At 42.3% G+C, this 23,652-nt stretch overlaps 1 protein-coding gene across 1 annotated transcript in view; it reads right to left on the reverse strand.

Moving 5' to 3' along the window:
- The window catches only part of GABRG1 (gamma-aminobutyric acid type A receptor subunit gamma1), a 108,711-nt gene extending 94,376 nt beyond the window's left edge, over positions 1–14,335 (reverse strand). Inside the window, exon 1 of the mRNA XM_061583980.1 lies at positions 14,084–14,335. Coding sequence (XP_061439964.1) covers positions 14,084–14,292 — 209 coding nt within the window. The 5' untranslated portion in view covers positions 14,293–14,335. The remainder of the gene's footprint in view (positions 1–14,083) is intronic.
- Positions 14,336–23,652: the final 9,317 nt, after the last annotated feature.

Here is a 23,652-nt window from a genome sequence, read left to right on the forward strand (position 1 = left end):
ATACTTTATATATTGATTTTATACTGCAATGTACCTGCTTCCAATATATATTTCTGAGTTATAATTCTGATACAATGGGCAAGGCCGCCTAGAGTGCATTTAATAGCTGTAGTGTGTTAGACACGAATAAACAGCATATTATAAGAATATTCCACTGTCTGACTCCCCATTCATTTTCCTGATAACTCCCAAGACCCAAGAATCCTTGTTTGGGGGTCTCTTCATTAAATATGGCTATTTAGACAACTGCCGTTGGAAAACTGCAAGCTTAGTGAGCTAACATCTAACATATAAGGACAATGAATGGATATGGGTAAAGGGGAGAAAGTAAGAACCCTCAATCCTATGCATTCACAAGAAGGGGGCCAGTCTTGCAGGTTTCAGGGATGATGGTAGTTGTAGTTCAGCAACATCTGAAGGGTGAAACATTTCTCACACCTGCATTTAATGGTCTTGAGGTTGGGACATGGGCAATGAGGGAAATTTATAGACCTCAGCATGTGATCCTTTGAGTCAATATGTATAGAATTACTCCAGATCTCTGGGTCCATCTCCACTAAAGATTAGAGCAGTTTAAACACATTTCCCCTCTGCCCAAGGAACTGTACTTTTGTGAAGATAGCTAGAGATCCCTTGGGCAATATTTCATGCTGAGAATCACACTAGACAATCACCTGAATTGGCATAATATGCCAAATTATACACCCATGAGAGTGGCTGTATACTATAGCCAGCATGGATTTTTCGCATTCTGCAATGTTAAATTGAAAATATCCCCCATGCCATTATGATCCTTCCCATAAGCTCATTTCAAAACAAAACCTTACAAAACTTAGTCAGGAACTCAGAAACGCTTGCTGAACAACCCTCTAAGGTTTCATGACAATACACAAAACACTCAGAGAGAACCGAGAGTTCAAAGTGTAAAACAAGAGGGGGAAAATCCAGACCCCTGTTTTTTCTGTCAGTGGTCTCATAATTTGTTGAAATTAATTAAAACTCAGTCATGTTCACAGAGTGCCTGTAATCCTATTACTGACCTTGTCCCATACTCTGACCTTCATCTTCTGCAGTTTAAAAGTTAAAAAAAGGCCTGGCTGATTTTTAATTAATATAAGAAATTTAATGTTGAAATCTATTATTACGTCGGGCATGCTCAGTAACAACTAACCATCAGTGTTCTAAAAGCCAGACTCACAGCTGCTTGGCTTAGCTAATCAGGTGGCCATACCCACGCCAGACCATTATTTCACTTTAGATAATCATGGCTTCTTCCAAAAAATCCTGGGAAGTGTAGTTTGTGAAGGTGCTGAGACTTGCTAGGAAACTCCTATTCCCCTGACAGAGCCCCAGCGGCCAGAGGAATTTAAGTCTGCCCCTCTACTGGGCATTGTAGCTCTGTGAGTGGAATAGGGCCTCTCCTAGCAACTCTCAGCACCCTTAATAAACTACACATTCCAGGAGTCTTTGGGGGAAACCATGACTGCCTAAAGTGAAATCAAGGCCTGGTGGGGTTATGGCCAGGGACAGCTTTGGTTTAAATAGGGTGGGAGACTCCATGTGCCTACTGTAGAATAAAAAGGTGGGGGAAACCCTGAAAAATACCAATACTGTTCACAATGTTTTTGCTTTAGAAAGGAAAGGAGCTTTCCCTCTGCCCAGTGCCCGCCCATGCAATCTCCTCCTCTACTCCTCCCCTTCCTCCCCTTTCCCCCTCCTCCCCCTCCCTGCCCCTCCCCCAGGCCAATATCATCTTTCCTAAGAATGATTGTACAGGAGTAAATCCCAGTGAACCCAAAAAACATGAAGATTAAACCTGCTCTCCTCCTCACTCCTATCCCCTCCCTTTTGCCCCTCCCCTCCCCTTGCTTTGTCCCTTCCCTTCCTCCTCCTCCACTGTCAGTTTTCCCTATTCTAAGCATGATTGCACGGCAGTAAATCCCATTGAACTCAATAAGCATGCAAATGATCAGACCTGCCTTTCCCCTCCCCTCCATCCTTCCCCTGTCCTCTCCCTTCCTGCTTCCTCCTCCCCTGCCCACTTCAGCCCTCCCTCCCGCTTCTCCTCTTTCCCCATGGTCAGTTTTATTTTATTTATTTATTTATTTAAAACATTTCTATGCCGCTCTATCTTCCTGGAAAGCTCAGAGCGGCGGACAACTCTATAATAAAAGAACATAGACCGAGAATACCTTATAAAAGCAAGACATACACCATAGATACAAACTTATAAGATAAGATTAAAATAGTAAAAACTGTATACAATACAATAAACACATAATTACTCCATAATCTCTCATGGTCAAGAGATTTCCTATTCCTCAGTCCAGGTTAAATGCAAGACGGAAAAGGAACGTCTTGACCTGGCGACGGAATGCTGGAAGCGAGGAGGCCGACCGGACCTCTATTGGCAGGGAATTCCAGAGTCTAGGGGTGATAACAGAGAACGCCCTATCTCTGGTTCCTGAAAGACGAACTTGTGAGGTTGAGGGTATCCTAAGGAGCGAATTATCGGAGGACCTGAGAGAATGGGGGGGTTCATAAGAAGACAACTGATCGGACAGATAGACAGGGCCCAAGCCCTGAAGGGCTTTAAAGGACAACACCAGCACCTTGAATTGAGTCCGGAAGCAAATTGGCAACCAGTGGAGCTGTTGCAACAGGGGGGTTGTATGGGCACAAATGTCAGCCCCTGTCAGCATTCTTACTGCTGCACGTTGAACCAATTTAAGCTTCCAAACTGTCTTCAAAGGCAGCCCCACGTAGAGTGCGTTGCAGTAGTCAAGCCGGGATGTAACTAGGGCGTGAGTTACCTTCGTCAGATCAGACATCTCTAAAAACGGGCGCAGCTGGCGAACCAGTCTTAACTGGGCAAAAGCACTCCTGGACACAGCAGAAACCTGAGCTTCCAGGTTCAAAGCCGAGTCCAGAAGCACACCCAAGCTGTGGACTTGAGTCTTCAGGAGGAGTGTAACCCCGTCTAACACAGGTACATTCCACGTTTCTAGTTTGGCCCCATGACTGACAAAGAGCATTTCTGTCTTGTCTGGATTTAATTTCAACTTGTTCACCTTCATCCAATCCATCACTGAGGACAGGCACTGGTTCAGGGGTCAAACGGCTTCCTTGGCATCAGGAGGAAAGGAGAAGTAAAGCTGGGTGTCATCTGCATATTGATGGTAACGAACTCCAAACCTCCGGATGACCTCACCCAGCGGCTTCATATAGATGTTAAATAACAAAGGAGACAAAATAGAACCCTGTGGAACCCCGCAGGTCAAAGGCCAGGGGCTGAGCAGGAGTCTCCAAGTATTACCTAAGGGGTTCGACCCTCCAGGAAGGAGTGGAGCCAACATAAAACAGTACCCTGAAGCCCCATCCTGGATAGGCGATCCAGAAGGATACCATGGTCGATGGTATCAAAGGCCGCCGAGAGATCCAGGAGAACCAACAGGGACACACTCCCCCTGTCTAATTCCCTTTCTTACCTCCCAGATTAAAATGCAGCGAAATTCACTAATAGCCAAAAAACTTGCAATTTAAGTACATACCTACAGCCAACATATATCTATCAAACTTTAAAAAGCAGGGGAATTGGGCAGCTATAGTGAATGCACCAGGGGAGCAGGAGACCTGACCTCCTCTCTCAGATATCGTACTGCCCTACACATTTGTCAAAATGCAAACACAATTTGGGTTGGTCTTTCACAGTCCAATCTACTTCCTGTGTAGCTTGGAAGAATTTGGTAACATGTGCCTCTGAGCTTATGGTGAGCAGTGGCAACACCTGCAATCAGCCTACATAAGAGAAACATGACATGTGCTGTGCTGATCTTGTTTTAGCAGGGAGGAAGCAACATTAAGACAGTTGATATAGTTCAGATAGTCACTTTAAATATGTTTGATTTACTTTGCAATTTCAGTGTAGCTTCCTATAGGAAATCATTTTCTTTTGCTTCTGTTTCTGTGAATATGTGAAGTACAGTAAATTTTGCAAAATTTACATTAAAAAAACCTCCAAAAACAATTGTGGAATAATGGCACTGACTAATCTGCACAATAGTCTCCAATGGACATGTGGAGTGTCTCAGTTTGCACAATATAAAACAGTGGGAGGTGAAATATATTGTAGCAAATTTCTAGGTGAGCTCTATGTTTTTAATTGACCATGCCCACCCTTCCTTAAGTGGAGTGGTTTAAGCATAGCAGGCTGAAAACATGCATCGTGGGCAGGCCAAGTTTGTTTTTTCCAACAGCTAGAGTCATTGCTGAAGTAGCAACATATTGTAATCAGTCTGATTTTACATCAAACTGCAGTTTCAGATTCAACTGTTAATGCACCCAAAATAGAAATAGAACATAACCTCTAGTTTGAAACACAAAGGGCTATCTTCACCATCATATGATATTGACTATTAAAAAGGCTTTGAAATTAATAAAATATATATTTGACACAGATTTCTAGGATGAATAATGAGAGAAATACAATTTTCTAGGTTAGATTCTCTGCAGAAACATTTGTAACACAGGAAAGAAGCAAAGTAAGAAGAACACAGACAAACATACAAAAATGTAATTCTCCATCGGAGATGGCAGGTGTTGCCACCACTCACCATATGCTGAGAGGCACATGTTACCAAATTCTTCCAAGCTACACAGGAAGTGGATTGGACTATGGAAGACCAACCCAAATGGTATTTGCATTTTGACAAATTTGCAGGGCAGTACAATATCTGAGATAGGAGGTCAAGTCTCCTGCTCCCCTGGTGTATTCACTATAGCAGCTCAATTTCCCTGCTTTCTCAAGTTTGATAGAAATATCTGTTGGCTATAGGTACCTTCTTAAACTGCAAGGTTTGTTTGCCTGTTAGTGAATTAAATAAATCTTTGCTGACCAAGATATTTAAGATTGCAACAGGTAGGAAGAAATCACATGTCTGAATGCTTTCCCATTTTAAAGGGAGAGAGAGAACTCCCTGAACATAGAAAATAAGCATGTCAGGAATTCATTCTAGTAAGTTTAACTTGATAGTGAAACTTTTTGTCTGACAGAGTTATCACAATTATGCACTTATAAAACTCTGTGAAAAGATATTGCAACCTTTAAAAAATAGAAAGACAAAAACAAAAAACCCTTATATCTGGGGAGAGAGGCAGTAAGATCATGCACAGTTACTTGGAAGTAAAGCTCCCTGAACACAGTGGGACTTAATGTAAAACTTACCCCATCATTCAGCAAATTCCTACAGTGGAAACGCAGAACAGTTGCTCTGCTTTCATCTTCCATCTGGTCATTTAGCACAAGTCATATTTTGCAAACCCACTACAAACCAGACTTTCTCATTATGGCTTGTTGGCAAATGATGATTTCTCAATTTGACATCCTACTAATTTGGTATCGTATCTGAATTGAACCTCTAAGGTGGCAATCAGTTGAAACATTTAATTTTCTCTAAATATCCATCAATCTGCTAGTTCCTAGATTTTTTTTTAAATGATCTGATTTTAGAGTAGTATAAACATTAATCTGTTAAAAATAAGATACAAGTATAGCTTTTTCTAGAAAATGACTTCAGAAACTGATCAAAGAATGACTGTTAAGTATCAATATTTAACATGTAATCAATAAGAGTATATGCTATAATAGATAATTCAGTATGAAGTATCAGCATATTATATATCAGGGCTTAAGTGCAGCACAAGAAATATGGTGGTCTTTAGGATTTATCCTTCTAATGACAGTGAGGTAAAATTAATACAAACAAGACTCTGGAAAATGCATAAGCTTCATGCTAATAAGAGTAAGGCGCAATCCAACTGCTATTTACACTGGGTTGAGGAGAACTGGATATGGTGGACCCACGGCTGAGCTGGCAGAAGCCCCTCATCCAAGCTCAGCCATGGTGGAGCTGGGATCCTGTTGGCTTAGCCGGGGGTCTTCCAGGGAAGCCCAGACTGGTAGAAGAGAAGGCCCGAAAAAGGGGCGTTCCGGGGGCATTTTGAAGGAGGGGCCTTAGACCACATCCTCTTGTGTTTAGAGAGCTCCTGCAGGTCCTGATCTGGGCCAAAGTTACTCTGAGAAAAAGGTCGGTCTAAGAAAATAATTACAAGTCAATGGAGAGTGCTTACCCCCTGGTAATTCATGAGAGCCGGCTTTTACTGTCCAATGTTTGCATGCAGCTCCAGGCTAAGCCCGCATTCAGCCGGCCCAGAGGCTCTCGAACGGCAACTGAATGCCGTGGACCTTCCCACCGGCTCCTCTTCTGCCGGCTTCCTACAAATTGGATTGCTCTGCCCCTTGGTAGTGTTGGTGAAGCTTCTTGTTTCCTTCTCAGCTTCTCAGGTATTTCTCCATAACAGGGAATTCTAATCTTTCCCCTCAATCTTTCTTTCAAAGAGAAATTCCCTGTCAACTTCATGGCTCCCTCACTGCATATGTCTAGGACAGCAGGTAAAACTTTTCTTTTCAAATCATGCTTTTGAGCCCTCTTAGCTATTTTAGCTGCTTTACCCCTGATAAAATGGAGGCACTCTGGAGGGATAGTTCCATATTAGGGGAAGGTGGATTCAAACCATTTTGAAAAAGGTTGCATTGCCTCTGAAAGCTCAGATTAACCGCTTGGGAGTACTACTTGGGCCAGCTTTGTTGCTTGAGGTGCAGATATCCCGAGTTGCATGGAGTGCTTTCTAAGGAGCTTAGGCTGGTATGCCAACTGCAATCTTTCCAAGACAGGGACATTCCAGCAACAGTGCCCCATGCTGTGGGGGACTAAGGAGGAATAGTTGCCCCAGCATCTGCTACCTGAAATAATAACATCACTTTGCCTAATGGTAGGGTCAGCCCTGAGTATGGAGACAACATGCAGTGTTCAGGAGTTGACCAGTGTGGGAAGCAGGTTCTAGAATGAACTATAAAAGCACAGCATCTCTCCCCCACTCACAACACACTGGCAGATTGGAAATTTGATCCATTTCCCACCCATTTGCCATTCCAGTGACAGTACAGGTATTTCAGCTGCATCTGGTCACATTATAGGACAAGTAGGATTTCTTTGGGGTGGACTCTCAGTCCGAGACTCACTAGGTATGGCACAACTATGTATAGCATAATTTCACACCACTTCCTATAGTTCTTTCCATTTGGGAGTTTAACATCTAAAGTCATTGTCAGAGGATGTGAACAACTGTCATATATGGATACTGAGCAAAATGCTGGGAAATATTACACCCCTCTAAAATATACAAAGGTCTGTGTTAAAGGCATTTTATTAAACATTTTTAGTGATTTATTTGCTTTCATTGCAACCTATTCCACTTTTTTCTAAGCTTTTCATTACCATAATTATTTGTGTGCCTTCCAATAATGCATTAAGTGATGTGGCTAACATCTGCTGCTTGAAATTCATCTTCTCTCATCCTTTTCATGGAAGATTGTTGCTCACACAGCATAGTGACAGGTTTCCTGGAGTTAGGAGAAGGCCCTCATTCATTTAAAGATCTTTGATCAAGTGTACAGTACACTATTTTTATTCAATATTTCCATTAAAGAAGCCAAGTGTATGGCTGGTGCAGAAAAAATATCTACTGCTCATTCAGGAAGAAGCCAAGCTTTGGCTTCTAGATACTTAAATGTATAGTCAGACTCTTCTGGTGATGTGGAGGAAATTCAAGGCGATTGGATTCTATGGTGCTGCTTTCCACAGGAAGTTGTATTGCAGGGACTTTTGGTCTATGGCAAACTGCAGCCCTCGGACTAATTTTGAAAGCCCTCTGCAAGCAATTAGTTCAGACCTCTTGCTAGAGCAATCTGGCCCTCCCCTGACAACCCATATTGGGGAGGGGAGCAGAGATAAAAGAGAATGTCCCTGCCCAGTTTTGGCTCTGGCCCCACCTACTCCCAGCATAGGCACCCCCTCCCAATTACCTGCAAGGAAATCTGACCCTTGGGTGGAAAAATAACAGTTCCCCCCTGCTGGTCTAGGCCATTGAAGTTGTGGTCCTAACTGAACAAAATGGATAGAAAATTTCATGGTTTGGCAAGAAAAATCCAGTCTGTTTTATTTATATCAAGATCTGCTGAACTATACCTGACTGAGAGAAATATTGCCTGAACTGGGACTCACACAAGACCAGGAGTGCAAAAATACAGGCACCCAGCAATCACTGGTTCCTAAAAATATGTGCGCATGTGCACACGCACACACACAATAAAAAATCTTGGCTCAGTGACGAGCTTGCTTTGCTTCCCCTTCCACCTAGCTCTTTGAGAATCTCACTGGCTTTGCCATCTTATACAAGACCATTCATTTGCGTCTGCACTGACACAATTTAACATAAACATGGAACTGACCTATTTAGTCTCGACAGAAGAGGAGCATGACTACTGATTCCATGGCAATGTCTGAGCCCACACTGTGGCAAGAACAATGGCAGCTGTTTGTCTCACGGCAGACCATCGCTCTTAAAACAGGATGGTGCCACCATCAGTACAGAGGAGGACAAAGTCTAAGTGCAGTCTTGAATGTGACTAAGGTTAAGTGTGACTGGTATAAGAAAGTTGCATCTGGGACAAAATGCCTCTGGGGCTATCTAGAACTCCAAGTCTGGCCTCACTGAAGAGCATCAAGAGTTCCACTAAATGTGTATGCCACAAATGCAAAGGCTTTTGGATCACTTGGGGCCTTATTTTTGTCTCTCTTACCCATATAAATGCAGCCCTGAAGAGCCAGACATCAGGCCATACATGACTCTGTTTTCTTCTGGTGGAGACAGACCCTCCTCAATTCACACCTCAGGTCTATCATCCTGTAATGCCGCATAGCCTCAAGGCATCAGCAAATGCAGGACATGATTCAGAATGAAGGACACCTGGGAGTCAGGTATCACTTTCATTCTTCATGTCATCATGGTCCCAATATTTTGCTTGATGCTTTTATACAAAGAATTTATTTCTAAAACCTAGGTTCTTCTTTCAGAAAGTATAAGGATACATGCAGGTTGAAAACAAAAATAGCATTATAAAAGTTACAAAAAACAGTTCATATTACTAAACAGTATTATCCTACCATCCTACTAACTCCTAAAGTTATAAATCAATTGTGCACTGATGTAAAATGTTTCACTTGATACTGAAAAATAAGTATTTTTCTACAGATGTTCTCTGCTGAATTATCAAAAGCAGGGTATCAAATCATGTTCCAGGGAACTTTGGGGCTCCTTGGAGACTTATCTAGGGTTCCTCAATGAGAAGGATCAGTAGCACTGGAAAATAGTGTTCCAAATGGTGGCAGCTGTAGCAAACTGCCTATTCCCCTGGCAATAAACAGCTTCAGGCTAGCTTTCCGAATGTTCTGGTGTTTACAATCGATAACTATGAAGCCCAGTTGACTGGGCCTCTATGTAAACTGGCTGTGCACTGTGAATTATGTCATAAAATGTTTTTCAATGCACAACCTAAGAATATCAGAGAGAATTTTGATCCAAGCCAAAAGGGGCATCCTAGATCTGTAGTTTAGTCCTCAGAGTTATAGACTTCTGAAGACTGCTTTGACCATTGTACTTATGAGGTGAACTGAGGGCTTGCTCTCCCTCTCTCCTTTCTTTGACACCAAAAAGCTGTTTGGGGGTATAGCATGGGGTCAGTAATCTTTTTGTACACATAATGGCCTTTGTATGTATAACCACAATGTGACTGTCACCTACACCATTTGTAAAAGTGTTTGTATCCAGTGCATCAGAGGTCCTGTTCTTTTGAAGCTTCTTTACAATGTATTAAAGGAAGAAAAAGAGCAAGAGATCAAGCCCTCAATACCCCTTGTAAGTACTCCTAAATTCAGTGGCAGCTGGTGGCTCCATGTCAGTGGGGCAGCTGAATCTCCTCCAGGTTTTAGTTCAAACTTAGACCATGGACAGTTCCTTGAAAGTTCAGACTAAAACATGGAGCAGATTCCACTGTCGCACTGACATGGAGCCACCAACCCCCACTGCCTAATTCCCCCCCCCCTCAATATTTATGACTTTTTAGGATTTTCCTGGAAATATTCCAAAACCTCTGCACAGAAATTGAGTGGAAAGTACTTTAAGATATTCAAGTACAGAAACAAGATGGGACAGACTGAGATAGATTCATTCATTCCTAGCAGAGCGGTTCCAAAAGAGATGCATGGTGGATCCTCAGCATATATTAATGAGAAAGGGGTTCCCTGAAAGTGGCAATACTGTTCTTTGAGCACTTTAAACAGCAGTACTGAAAGGAGGAGAGCTGAAGGCAGACAAACCACCATATCCTCTTTCAACAAGCCTTTTAAGGAGATGCCTTATCCCAGTATGCATCTATGTTGGAATTGCTTTTAGTTTTGTAAAAAAAAGTTTTAAAGATTTATTTTTAAAGATGTTTTTAAAGAATGTTTTGTTTTAAAGATGTTTTAGTGTTTTTGTTTGCCAGCCTGGGCTCCTTCTGGATGGAGGGGTGCAATATAAATTAAATAAACAAGTGGGGCTTGTACCAACAGAGCAGAAGGAGTGTGTGGCAGACATTTCTCTCTACCCCCCATGTTTTTTTTCAAGTTTCCTTCCAACTGATTCCAATGGGAGGGAAATAAACTGTGTCAGCTCCTCCCTAAAAATAATAAACATCAGTATGAAGGATTTTGTTGATCAAAATTCATACTGTAGCACTGGTTGCATGCACATATATTGTTCTACATTTTTTTTGAAAGTTTAACAGAGATTCTCCAGTATACATCCTCTTAATTATCCATTGTGAGTCCAGAATTATTGGAGATTTCTTTTCCTTGACTTTTTAATATGAAGATACCTAGTGCACTTCTTGATACACCTCTGTATATCTGAAGTATAGCTTCAGGGAGAAAACTGTCTCTGCCATGGTTGATAAAATAAAATCCACTCTAAACCTTTTCAGCTGATAAAAGGACGTTGAAAACAGTGGCTCTCTACATTGGCCTTTCCTGGCCTGATGCCCTCCATGTGTTTTGGACTACAGCTCACATCAGCCCCCACTAGGATAACCAAGGTGCCTGGGGCTGATAGGAGTTGTAGTCAGGGCCGGATTATCTGTTAGGCTTAGTAGGCTGAAGCCTAGGGGCCCGGAGCTCTTGGGGGCCCGTGCATAAGCTAAAAAAAATTATCATGGGACAAGAACTTCTGAACCGCCTGCCATCCCCCCACTTCACTTACCTTTTTCTCCACTGTTTTTTGCAGTTTGTCATCAGTCAAGATAGCGGCCGAGGTTTCCCTAAGGGGCTGAAGCCTCTGTCGCCATTTTGGTTGATGGCACGCATGCGTGCTACATGCGCGTATTGCTGCCATCAACCAAGATGGCGGCAGAGGCTTCAGCCCCTTAGGGAAACCTCAGCCGCCATCTTGACTGATGGCAAACCTGCGAGCACAGTGCACGCAGCCGCAAAAAAAGCAGAAAGGTAGGGAGAAGGGCCCCCCAAACACCAATCAGCCTAGGGGCCCTCCTCAGCTTAATCCAGCCCTGGTTGTAGTCCAAAACTTCTGGAGGGCACCAGCTTGATGATGGCTGACCTATGTCCCCTAGAGTTGCTGCCCAGTTAACAAATGTACTAGCGCTTTAAAAATTCTAGGAGGCAAAGCCATGTGCCTAGCCTGGAAAAGCTCCCACTTAAGTTATGACTATTTATCCATTATCTTGGGCAGGGGTGGGTGGGGAAGAGATGTCTTTAAGAAAAACCAGTTGATGCAGATGCTGCTGTTCATACTGAACATTCAGCTGAGGAAGTAATACCCAGAATAAAAATTATAATCAATTCCCCCCTTTTAATTGTTTTGAAATTTAAAGACAATTGCACCTAAACTGCAACATTCCTAGTGCAATTACAAAATATTCCTCTAACCTTTGTCATCTTTAATCTTTACTAAATAGTGTAGTAACAGCTAATTTCCCTCTCCTCTTCATTTCTAACCTACTTTCCCTCCCCATTCCCTGCCTTTTCCTCAAAGTCTGTCAACTAGCTAAATGAGCACATACAGATTCTTCTCCCCCCTACCAGAGAAACAAGTTCATTAGGATTCATTTACAAGTAGTACTAGCTATGTTGGTATTTTCATCAATGCCTTTGAAATGTTCCAGTAATCTGCTGAAGCTCCTCTTACCCCACCCTTTGAGAGAACTTGGACTATAGCATGTGTTTTTTGTTTTTAAAAAGGATAATCAGTGATGTTTCTAGCTGAACTCCTACAGCAGGCTCCTGAAGCTGAGAAACACTTCAGATCAGCACGCTTCACACAGATAAATAAACAATAGCTCAGGAAGGAGGAATTCACACACATTTTAACCTTTCTTTAAACCATCCTGGATATTATACTTCTGCTATATCCTCCTCCCTTCTCCCAGGACTGCAATTTGGTCTACATAATTTAAAAAGACAATACAATACTTCATTGTCAACTTGCACTGCAATTTAATATCTTTATGAAAAATATAAACTGTTGGCACAATGCCCATGACCTATTAATTATTAAAGGCATTGAAAAGGGACAATTGATCTGGTTTCCTTCTTCTTAAATCTTTAATGGACACTTACAAGCAGCATATTTGCACTGATCAACGGAACAGCAGCTTATTTAGGGTCAGCCTGGAAATCCTATTACATTACCAATCCAACAGGCTTCAAAGATCTCTGAAAGAGCACCCCAGGTGTTCCATGGGTATTCACAGGGCACAAGTTTTTCAATGATTCCTATTCAAAATTTACACCCAAGCTAAATAATGACAAGAGTTAAGGGTGGAATCTTAGTTTTCCAACCCATTACTACAACAAAGATTTTGCACAGCAGTGGACTCTGCAAGTGAAATACTTTTTTAGAGCATTTTCTGTAGTTTTGAAGGTAATTTGTGCACATAGAAAACCAGTTGCTTCTAAACCAGAAGTGCTGACGTGGAGTGCAGAATTTTCAATGACTCAATATTACAGAAGTATAAAACTTCCATTCCTAATTGCACATCTGAGAGTGGTAGACAAAAGCAGTCTCTCTTCAGTACTAAATCCAGTAGATCCTTTACTGCAGAAAACTCCCCGATTTCTCCCGCCCACAACATAGTTACTTGGAAGCAAGTCCACCTGATCCCTGTGTAACTTCCTTTCAAGAGCTTCAAGATCACAGCCAAATATTAAACAGGTTTATTCAGAAGGAAGTTCCATAAGATTCAACGTGACACACTGCCCAACGCGCATGCAGCCTTACTCCTCAATTCCAGGCATGCTTACTGAGAAGCACAGGACCCTGCTTTAAATGGCACTTATTTCCAGGTGAGTGTGCTTAGGGTTTCAGCGGCGATCCGCCATGCATTTTTACCCGAAAGTAATTCCCATTCAGCACCATCCTAAGCACCCTTACTCAGAAGAACCTTAAGCATGCTTAGCATCGCAGATTGTGGGGGTTACTTAAAAGGATCCCTACAGGGGATTGATCCGTTAGCCGTTCAACCTGTGGATGCTCCCCATGCCAAAAGACAAAAACTTTCTTACTTTTTTTGGGGGGGGGGGAGGCTTCAACGGGAAATGTCGCCGAGTCTTAACAGCTCAAGTCCGCCACCCTAGGCAGGCTTCCTTGGGGTGGCTTACTTCAAAATAGACACTCTTAGGATCGGGGTGCACAGCTTCCAACAACCCCAAGTCCTTCTACTTTCAAGGAATACGCCTCACTGAACTCCCTGGGGGCTTTCTTCCGAGTCAACCTAGACGGGATCAAGCCGTTCAAGCTGTTTCACAGAGAGGTTCTCCTTTTCAACGCGTCAAGACAAGAGGCACACTCAATAATAAGCGGGAACAGCCAATGTTGGTCTTGATGGCAAGTTGCCGCTGCCCCGCACCCCCCACAATCGATCCTAAATCAGCTTAGTAAAGGAAAAGAAGGAGAGTAGTGATCATGCCATCCAAAGCATCGGACCCTAAGAGAGAAAGGCGGGAAAGGAGAGAGCTTCCTTCGCTTACCAGATTTGCAAAATGCAATAAGTGCAGTTCAACTCAGGATCAAGCAAATAAACTGCGCCTGAAAGCCACAGCAGTGGGCCCTTGTAGAGCCCTTCACTACTTACCTGCTCGCCAAGCGCACCGTTAAGAGCAGCAGCAGGAGCCTCGCCCCGCTGCGGGGGCTCCATAGAAGCAAAGGGAAGCAGGGACCCAGCCACGACTCCATGCGAGTTACGGGCTCTCGCTCTATTTGCCGGTGGCGTGCCTGTCTGCGGACTTCCGTCTTTATTCCGCAAATGCAGCTAGCAGCAAGCAGCAGCGCCGCCATCCCCATCTGCCCTCCAGCTGCTGCTGTAGTAGCAGCAACACTTCAGGAGAACGCGAGAAGCCTCTCGTTGAACAGGTAGCAGCGGGTTTGGAAGGGGACCCGTCAAGGCGTGACTGACCAATCAGCGCCTCAGCCTCCTTCATAAATTATCGGGCCCACGAATCAATCCGGACGAGGGGTGGAGCTCTCTTCTTGTTAGAAGAGGAAAGACAAAATTGGCGCGTTGTGAGAGTGGCTGCTGTTGCATAGAGAGTGGTGAAGGAGCGGTTGTTATCGGAAGAGGGCCTGGCTCGACTTAGGGCTCATCCAGACGACTGCAAAATGTGTGACACGCCCGCTATGTGTGTTCATTATTTTTCAGTCGTCCAAATGACATCTTGCACTGTTATGCATTTTCGCAGGTTAAATCCGCTCCTTGCAATACCGGCAAAAATGCGATTTGCTGTTTAAAATCCGGAATCATCCTCTGTGCCTTCAGGAGTTAGGATGCAATACCGCAGACTTTACAGCTGATGGGTGGTTTTGGGGCGTTTCCCCTTGCCCCTTCTCCTCATTCCAGCCAATCACATATCTGCACTTTTGCTCATGTGCGAGAATAAGCCCGGGAAAATTGAACCAATCATCGCAATGGTGGGGTGTTGGGAGGGGATCTGCAGCTACTGCGCAGATGCATTTTATTTTTTGCCAGCCTGCAAACTGGGCGGCCGCTCTGGGTGAGATCTGCAATGCACAGCAAGCGAGAAAGGGGAGGGGTCGGTTTCAGCCTGCCTCCTGAAAGCTTTGTCAAGTTCATTGTACTTGCTGGGGGTTTTGCTTCAAATCAGAAAAACATACATTCCTTTAAGTGTAATATCGCAAATGCAAACAAGGAAAGGGCTTCTGGTCCTTTCATTCTCTGTGGGAAGGAAAGGGAGAAGGAGGGGGGGTGACACATTTCTCGCTTTTTTGGAGAAATAAGTGCAATTGCCAGTGTGTGTATCTCCTTAGATATCAATAAAGGCAGAAAAACATATATTCGTTTAAGTGTAATATCGCAAATGCAAACAAGAAAAGGGCTTCTGGTCGGTTTCAAGCCTGCTCTGGAAAGCTTTGTCAATTTCATTCTCTGAGGGAAGGAAAGGGAGAATACAAACAAGATAGGCGTGAAACCGACCAGCAGCCTTTCCTTCAGAGGCGAGAACTCCTTTACAGCCATATTGTGCTTCGTTGCAAAGGGGGAGAGGAGCATACGTAATTTTTTTGCTGACCAACTGGTTGATAGGGGGAGGTTCTAGAGGCGGAGTTTGGAAAAAGCGAAAAGAATGTAGGGGTCTTACCGCTGCGTGTGCGGGTGCAAAAAAGCATTTTTTTAAATTGGGAAAGAGCGAACTAAAAGGCAAAGTGAGGACTATCAGATGACAAACCGAATATGGAAACCGTGGATTATCCCGCTCCGTTTGGATAAGCCCTTAGTGGAAGTGTATAGCCAGTTGTCAAGAACTTGGGGTTTATTGGTGAGGGTTGGTTAGTAACCCGCCCCGTGTGAGAAGTTGGGGGGATGTTTCCTGTCTCCCTCAAGCAAAACTCATGGGGGGGGGAACCAAACCAAGAAAAGCCTCCTCTCAGGAAAGATGGCAGGCGAATTTCCTTGAATCTGCTTTGCCAGTGCCGGAGAATGGAAGAAAGGAGGGATCTTTCTGAACCAAGTTATTCTGCAACCAGTATTTGTGTTTTCATGCCTCATTCCTTCCTCTACACACAATGGTTCTCTCTGCCCCCCCTGCTTTCTGTAAAGTTTTCTAGCCCTCATGGAGGATGGGGAGATATAGGAAAGGGGGAATAAAAATGTGTAAATAGTTACTTAGGGTTTATTGCAGTTACTTCTACACCCTACATTTGTGTTCTTATTCTGCAAATGTTCTACACCCTTGCAGTTAGACATGGATGCACAAGGTCACATTGTTGGATTCTGCATTAATCCAAATAATTATGCCCCTATAATTATAATGTTGCGCGCCTCCCCCAATCTCCAAGCGGTGAGATTTAAGGGGTCCGTGAGCTCATCCAGGTTTGGTTTCCTTTGGGAAGAAGGTCAGCAGAGGCTGCGGTGTATTTATGAAATATGGTTTGTTTATTTACACACATTCCAACCTGAGCTCAAGGATGGAGAGGTTCAATACATCAGCAGTCTAATAACCAGCTTTTCCATCTGGGTGCAGGGACATCCTATAGCCATGATGCAGAGTGCCAGCCTCTCTGCCTGCCTGCAGCCCCAGCCATTCTTTAGACACACTAAAACTGCAAGCACATTCACCATTGCTAGGCAACTGATCAGCCCATTATCTTACCTGGCCAAGCTATTTGGTTAACAAAAGACTCATTTGACCAGCAGAGAGTTCCTCATTCCAAGGCACAGGATTCCAAATCAGAGGCTGGAACGGTGACCCACAGGAATCATCCCTCCCAACCCCCATGCTCATAACAATATATTCATTAAACTGTTACCTAATGCTCTGTTCCTCTCCTGAAACTTGCTAGGTTTTAAAAAGTGCTTCAATTTGTCTAAACTACTCCTGAAGTTTGGACTTCTGTGCAAAGTTTATGAAGGACAGGAACAAAAGAAATGTAGCTTTATTTATGAAATGTTAAGTAAGGATGGGGGATAAATTAGATTCAGTTCCCATCTAAAGCAGAATCTATCAAATTCACATTTTCCAAAACAATATGAGAACAAAACACAGCTATCCTTCAAAATTCACACTTATTCAAATTTTGCAGTGGAGTTCTCCAAGCAAATAATGTTTATAAAATGTATGTATTGGGGGGAAATGTGAATAAAAATGAATATATTAGTGAAAAGAGCACAAAAATGCTTTATATTAGAAGAAATTGCTTGCAAAAAAAGTCTATATTAGTCAAATCTACATTTAAGACATGGTTTGTAGAAGAAATTCACACCAAAATGCTGAAGAATTTTCATGAGGACTTTTGGTTTTTATACAAATTGCTGCAGAAATGTGGAGAACTGAATTTAAGATTGGACAAATGAGAAGCAAAATTGACAGATCTTTCCATCCTTAGTCCACAGTTCTACCAATCATGCATAGGATGGAGCTAAACAGGAATTACTTTGGGGTAAGAAGAAGGCTAGGACTGGAGAGGGTAGCTATGAGATAACTAGAAAAGGTCCTCAAATGCAAAAATGTATCACTGAACACTAAAGTCAGGATTGTTCAGACCATGGCATTCCTAATCTCTGTATGGATGTGAAAACTGGACAGTGAAAAAAGTGGATAAGAGAAAAATCAACTCATTTGAAATGTGGTGCTGGAAGAGAGCTTTCCGGATACCATGGACTGCGAAAAAGACAAATAATTGGGTGTTAGAACAAATTAAACCAGAACTATCACTAGATGCTAAAATGATGAAACTGAGGTTATCATACTTTGGATATATAATGAAAAGACATGATTTATTAGAAAAGACAATAACGCTGGGGAAAACAGAAGGGAGTAGAAAAAGAGGAAGGCCAAACAAGAGATGGATTGATTGCATAAAGGAAGCCACAGACCTGAACTTACAAGATCTGAACCAGGTGGTTCATGACAGATGCTGCTGGAGGTCACTGATTCATAGGGTCGCCATAAGTCATGATTGACTTGAAGGCACATAACAACAAAAACAACAAATCACGGTGAAGAACTAGAGGCAAGTCTCACATGGTTTCCTATACCTGAATAACTTTGTTGTCTGTGCATAGGAGAGTTATCTTAGCTACTTAGGCAGTCTCAAGCCCCACACCCCCAGCCGCTTACTGTTATGTAAAATATTGAAAGTTAAACAACTTCAATAACAGCCTGCCAGAGCTGAATTTCAGATGCAATAGAAATTTGTTGTTTGTGGCAATAGAAAAATAAGAGAAGAAACAGAATCCCTGCGAGTGACAGGCATGAAAACCTGTTTGCCCAATATAGATTTGTCTTGGAACTTCACAGAGAGGATGCCATTTTTAAAATGATGACACAATGCTTTTCTTCTATGGAGAAATATGTAAAATGTTTTGTCAGAATGCAACTGTCAGGTGGTGGAGTTTGCATCTTGATTTAACATTTTTCACAGCACCAAGGACAAAACATATGTCAGAATCCACGTTGTTTGGATGATGAGCCACAAAAGGGGCCAAAATGCAGTCTTCAACAACTTTTTTAAAAGTTGGTTAAAAATCCAGAGTTCTCCTGAAGCTTAAAAGTGCATTAAATCAATGCTAGTCAAGATGATGTCTGGTGTGATTATAGTTTAGAATCCAAAGTAGCCCTGTTAAAAATAGGGCTATACTAGAATATGTGAGTTATGGACTTAATCCCATACTTCAAATTTATTTACTTTCTTTTCTTATATAGATATCCAGGTCTTTCCTCTGTTTAGTTTGCAGATTTTTCCCCACACACTATTGTACTATGGTCTTATTGCCAGGACTTATTTTAGATTTCAGTGGTGTGAGGGTTGGGTAGGATTCACACCAAGGTTTGAATGCTGGCTCTTGGTCATATTAAAGATTCAGCTGAAGAACAATCAGAGAGAGAGATTATCCTGCTGAAAAAATCATGTGTAGTCTGAAATATAGCAGGGGGAGATTCCCCCCTCCACTTATCCTAAATGACAACCTTGTTTATTGATGTTCCAGCCTGTTGAAGATCTCCATTGGGAATAATGAGAATAATCCTTCTGGCAATACATGTTCCATGCTTTTGGCAAAGTAATTTGTGCATGCTATTCTGCTCCTGATTTTGTAGTTCCAAAACCCACAGCAAGGCATTACCATTACTAATTTAAAAGTTTCAAAATAGTGAGCAAACATTTGAGTTCTCTAGACCTCTTCATCAGGCTGGATAACTTTTACTAGTTTTTGTGTGGTTTGTAGTCGCAGACCCAGGTATGATAATACTCTAAATTATTTAGTTATTTGTACATTCATTTCACTATTTATTTAAAATATTTTTACCCCACTCTCCAGCCAAAACGCTTCCAGAGCAGCTTACATGTCAATAAAAAACAAGACAGCTCTTGCCCTCAGGCTTACAATCTAAAAGGCAGGACAAAAAAGGAAAAGGGAATGGGAAGGGAGGAGGAAATAAGCAAACTTGGGCATCAGTTCATAAAAGTACCAAGTTTTTATAACATCCAGCTGGGATGGGAACAGGTCAGGGAGAGGACAAGCCAAAACGAATTGGTTTCTCAACAGATCTGATTGAAGTGGCCCTATTTCCTCATTTCTCTGTCTGCTGCAGCCTAATGGGACCACTGCCTTTAGGTGACAGTTGAAGGAGAGAAGGAGCCAAAGGCAACTGGTCTCTCAGCAGAGCCACTGAAGTGACCCTGTTTCCCATCTCTCTCTCTCTGCTGCAGCTTGATGGAATTTTAATCATTTATATCCCACTTTCCTTCATCAAAATAAACCTCAAACCTGCTAATATAATGAAATGAATAAAACATCCAACACTAAATACAAAATTTAAGATTACAAGATATAACACAGCAAAGGTAAATGTAATATTAAAAATAGAATCACTCAGCAGCAGCATATAACGAGTTTGCAATAGATCAAAAGCATTACAGTTACATATCAGTGAAGCTTAAAAGAACCAAGCCATATCACCTACAAGCTTTTTGGAAGAGCCAACTAGTGTTGGGATCTGGTAGGCCTCTCTGGCGAAGCCACTAGGTAGGAGTCATTAATGGGAAGCCTTGCTCCTGGTACATACCCACTGAGCTTTATTTGGCAACAGTGTCTGGTTGCGGCAGGGTCTCAGATGTTGAATGGAGTGTACGTGAGGGCAGTTATGACAGAAAACACTGAAATAAGTGGGACACTTCCATGCAGTCTCCATCAGGACTCCAGAGGGAGCTTGCAAAGAGGTTGCATTCTCCCTCCCTACAATTGTAAAAATGCTATCTTTTGATCTTACACATTGTATTCTTTCCCATGTTTATTTAAGACTCCTGTTCATACACCCTCTAACATGGGAAGAGCTAACACAAGAAGGGTGCAGTAGGGCTAAACCTCCTGGTCCCACTCCCATTGTCATGCCCCTGCAGACCTCTCCCCCTCCCATCTCTCTGTTGACAGTGAACGTCTGCAGGCCATTACTTGTGAGCAATTGCTCACCCATAGCCATCCCTTTCAAAATGTCCACACTGAATGTGCAGATGTTGCGGGGGTGCGGCTGGCATGGGGCGTGTTGTCAGGGGCAGAAGATATGGTCCAACTCCATTCTCCACACATTAATTCTAAAGATGGAAGATACATCTGTCTGAACACAGCTAATTTGTTTCTGGTTCTCATGTTCACAGATCTAGTCGGAAAGGTATAATTCACAGTTCTTAAAAGTTTTCCCCAAAGTGCTTCTTCAAAATGAAAAGAAAAGAAACTCTTCTCTGCCCAGAATTAGTTCCTACATTTAATTTTTAAGTGTTGCTCTAGTCACCCTGCTAATAATCATGTTCATGAGTAATGTAAGCAATTAAAGCAGCTAATCAATGTATCAGTGATGAAATCTTAATTAGAATGATATTTAACTGTAGGAAATAAGAGCATTATATAATTTCTTTTATAGCAGACATATTGATTATTCAGTAGAATTTTTTATCTTGATACAACAGCAGCAAAAAAGTTACCTTCTCTTCATTTGTTCAAGAATGTTTCAAAAGGCCAGTGAAATGCTTTACATGATAGTAAAAAACAAACATTCTTTAGACATTTGTGCAGCTACAGATACTATGTAATTTCCCTAAGACCAAATTTACAGTACAGTACAAGAAACATTTTTAAAGAAATAAAATCTATTTACGCTGTGCTTGATATATCAGCGGTTTTAAAGTGATGTTTAGGAATGCTGGAATCATAATATTATAGGGTTATGCAAAAGGAACCTGAACTATTCCAATTCAGCCTCCTGCAATTAAACAGGATTTTCTCCTCAAATGGGCTAGATATCCATATGCATCATACCAAATGCACCAAAAATTAAAAAGGCAAACAACTTTCCAAACCCAGATACAGGAGTTCTGCTTATTTATTGAGAAAGAAAGATAAACCCATTTGCCAGTTTGTCCTGTTCTTACCAACACAGAAGCTGGGAGGTACATGGGCTTGTAAGCAGGACAGGAGAGCTGTCCTGCTAGAACAGCTAGGAGTGGAGCCAGGAGCCGGGACAACTGCTGAAACAACGGGAGAGTTGTCCGTGAGGTAGATTGGACACAGACCTCAGACAAAGACTGAGGTGCTGGGCAGGACAAATGTTTCATCAGCACCAGCAAGAACAACTGATGAGTCTTCTTGTATGCCTTGAAGCCTCATTCATCTTGTTACTGTAGTGTGATGAGTGATGAGTGGAGATGCTGACCTTACCAGCATTTACCAGAGTTTCATCCTCAGGAGCAGAACATGATGAAATCAAGCAGGGACCGTCTCTGCTAAGTTTTAGACTCCAGGTTACATAGGATTTATTCAGAGCTTGAAAAAGTTACTTTTTTAAGCTACAACTTCCATCAGCCCCAGCCAGCATGGCCATTGGATTGGGCTGATGGGAGTTGTAGTTCAAAAAAGTAACTTTTCCAAGCTCTGTCCCTTATATAGTCAGTAGGCCACTGTGGTCTGCGGTAAAGCTTCTCCTTCAAGTTCCAAAGATATCATAAGCCCACCTCACAGGGCAGGACTTTTAGTGTGGCTGTCCCTGTTCTGTGGAGCAGCATTCGTGTGGAGATATGGCAGATACCAGAGCTTGGAAAAGTTACATTTTTGAACTACAACTCCCATCAGCCCAGTCCAGTGGCCATGCTGGCTGGGGCTGATGGGAGTTGTAGTTTTAAAAAGTAACTTTTCCAAGGTCTGGATTTATTACAGGAGGCCTCTGTGCCATGAATGTTGTTCTAATGTTGTACTCTGATGTTTTAATCTGTGTTTTCAATTTTCTATATCATATGTTTTTATTTTTTCTGTAAACCACTTTGAGACTTATGGTGAACATAGGGGTATACAATTCTTAAATAAATAGATGATGAAGGGAAGCCTTGTGATGCTGGGGAAGTGCTCAATCCGCTAATGGTGGCTTCTGTCTGGGTTTACTGCCATCTTTATTATTGCGTTTGGGAAGTAACTGTGGGGTTCCTGGGGCATAGGATGGGGCCCAAGCATGTGGCAGAGGATATGTGTATGAGTCTGTGGATTCAGTGGGATCTAATGTTGGAGTGCCCAAAATTGCTTTCCCAGGGTCCTCCTTCCTTCCTCTTTTTTTAAGTAAACTTTTTTTCCAGAAAAGGCAATACTTTGTAACAACAACAATAAAATACAGAGTCAGTGGCCTTGTTTGTATATCAGGCAAAGACAAATAATGGCTTAGCACAGACACAGTGGCTCCTCCCGGGGAGCAGATTGTAGCCACTTTGCTTCTCCCTAATTCTTTTAGGTCATCATGGCACAGCACCTATGCCAAGGTTTGGCATAGTGTGTCATCCAAATGCAGGATCATGGTTAAACTTTTGGCTACAGATTGTGGTTAAGGAAGAAAAAGCTTAACCACAAACCTGTATTTGAATGACATACTAAGTCAAACCTTGGCTTAGCTGCCATGCCACACTAAGCTAAAATGACCATGGATGAACAAAGTGAGTGCAAACTCCTGTCTGGGAGTTTGCACATTCTCATGGACCTGATAAGTCATAATTTAGCTTCCTGTGATGTGTGAACCAGGCCATTCCCCAAAGATCCCTCTAGGGTGGAACTCACATTAACAAATACACCCATAGTAATGGATACAGATAGAGTTAACTATGAGACTGAATCCCCTCCAAAACAGAACTCTGGAAACCAGAGTCAGGTGTCCCCATAATCAGAGTTAACAAATGAGAGAAATGTGAGCCACTTTTCCATAATATTGTCTTAAGAAATTTCACCTTTTACCAATCTATACCAAACCACATTCCCTATCATATCATTGTTGCATGGAGAAGCCTTGCTTATTCTGGAAAACAAGCAACTTCCATAAGAGCAGCCATAGGAAAATGCATTCTTGATAGATATTTATGCAGAACCAATGTTTTGGGCCCTGAAAATTAGATAATGGGGCTAACATATCCTGAAACCTTCTTATCCAAAGAAAAGTTTTTTTCCTTATTATTATTGTATAGACTGATAAAAAGACATGACTTTTCTTGTTTGAATTGACATCTTAATAACCTGGCACACTCAACTCTCACACTTACTGCCCAATGAATCAGGCAGTGCCCCATTCCTTGGAACATAATATTTTCTCTACTACTTGATTAATAGTGACCTTTTTTTTCTGGGGACAAATCAAATGGTCAGGAACATCCCACTTCAGAAATCAT

The sequence above is a fragment of the Rhineura floridana genome, chromosome 9 (assembly GCF_030035675.1).
Source record: "Rhineura floridana isolate rRhiFlo1 chromosome 9, rRhiFlo1.hap2, whole genome shotgun sequence".
Classification (NCBI taxonomy): domain Eukaryota; kingdom Metazoa; phylum Chordata; class Lepidosauria; order Squamata; family Rhineuridae; genus Rhineura; species Rhineura floridana.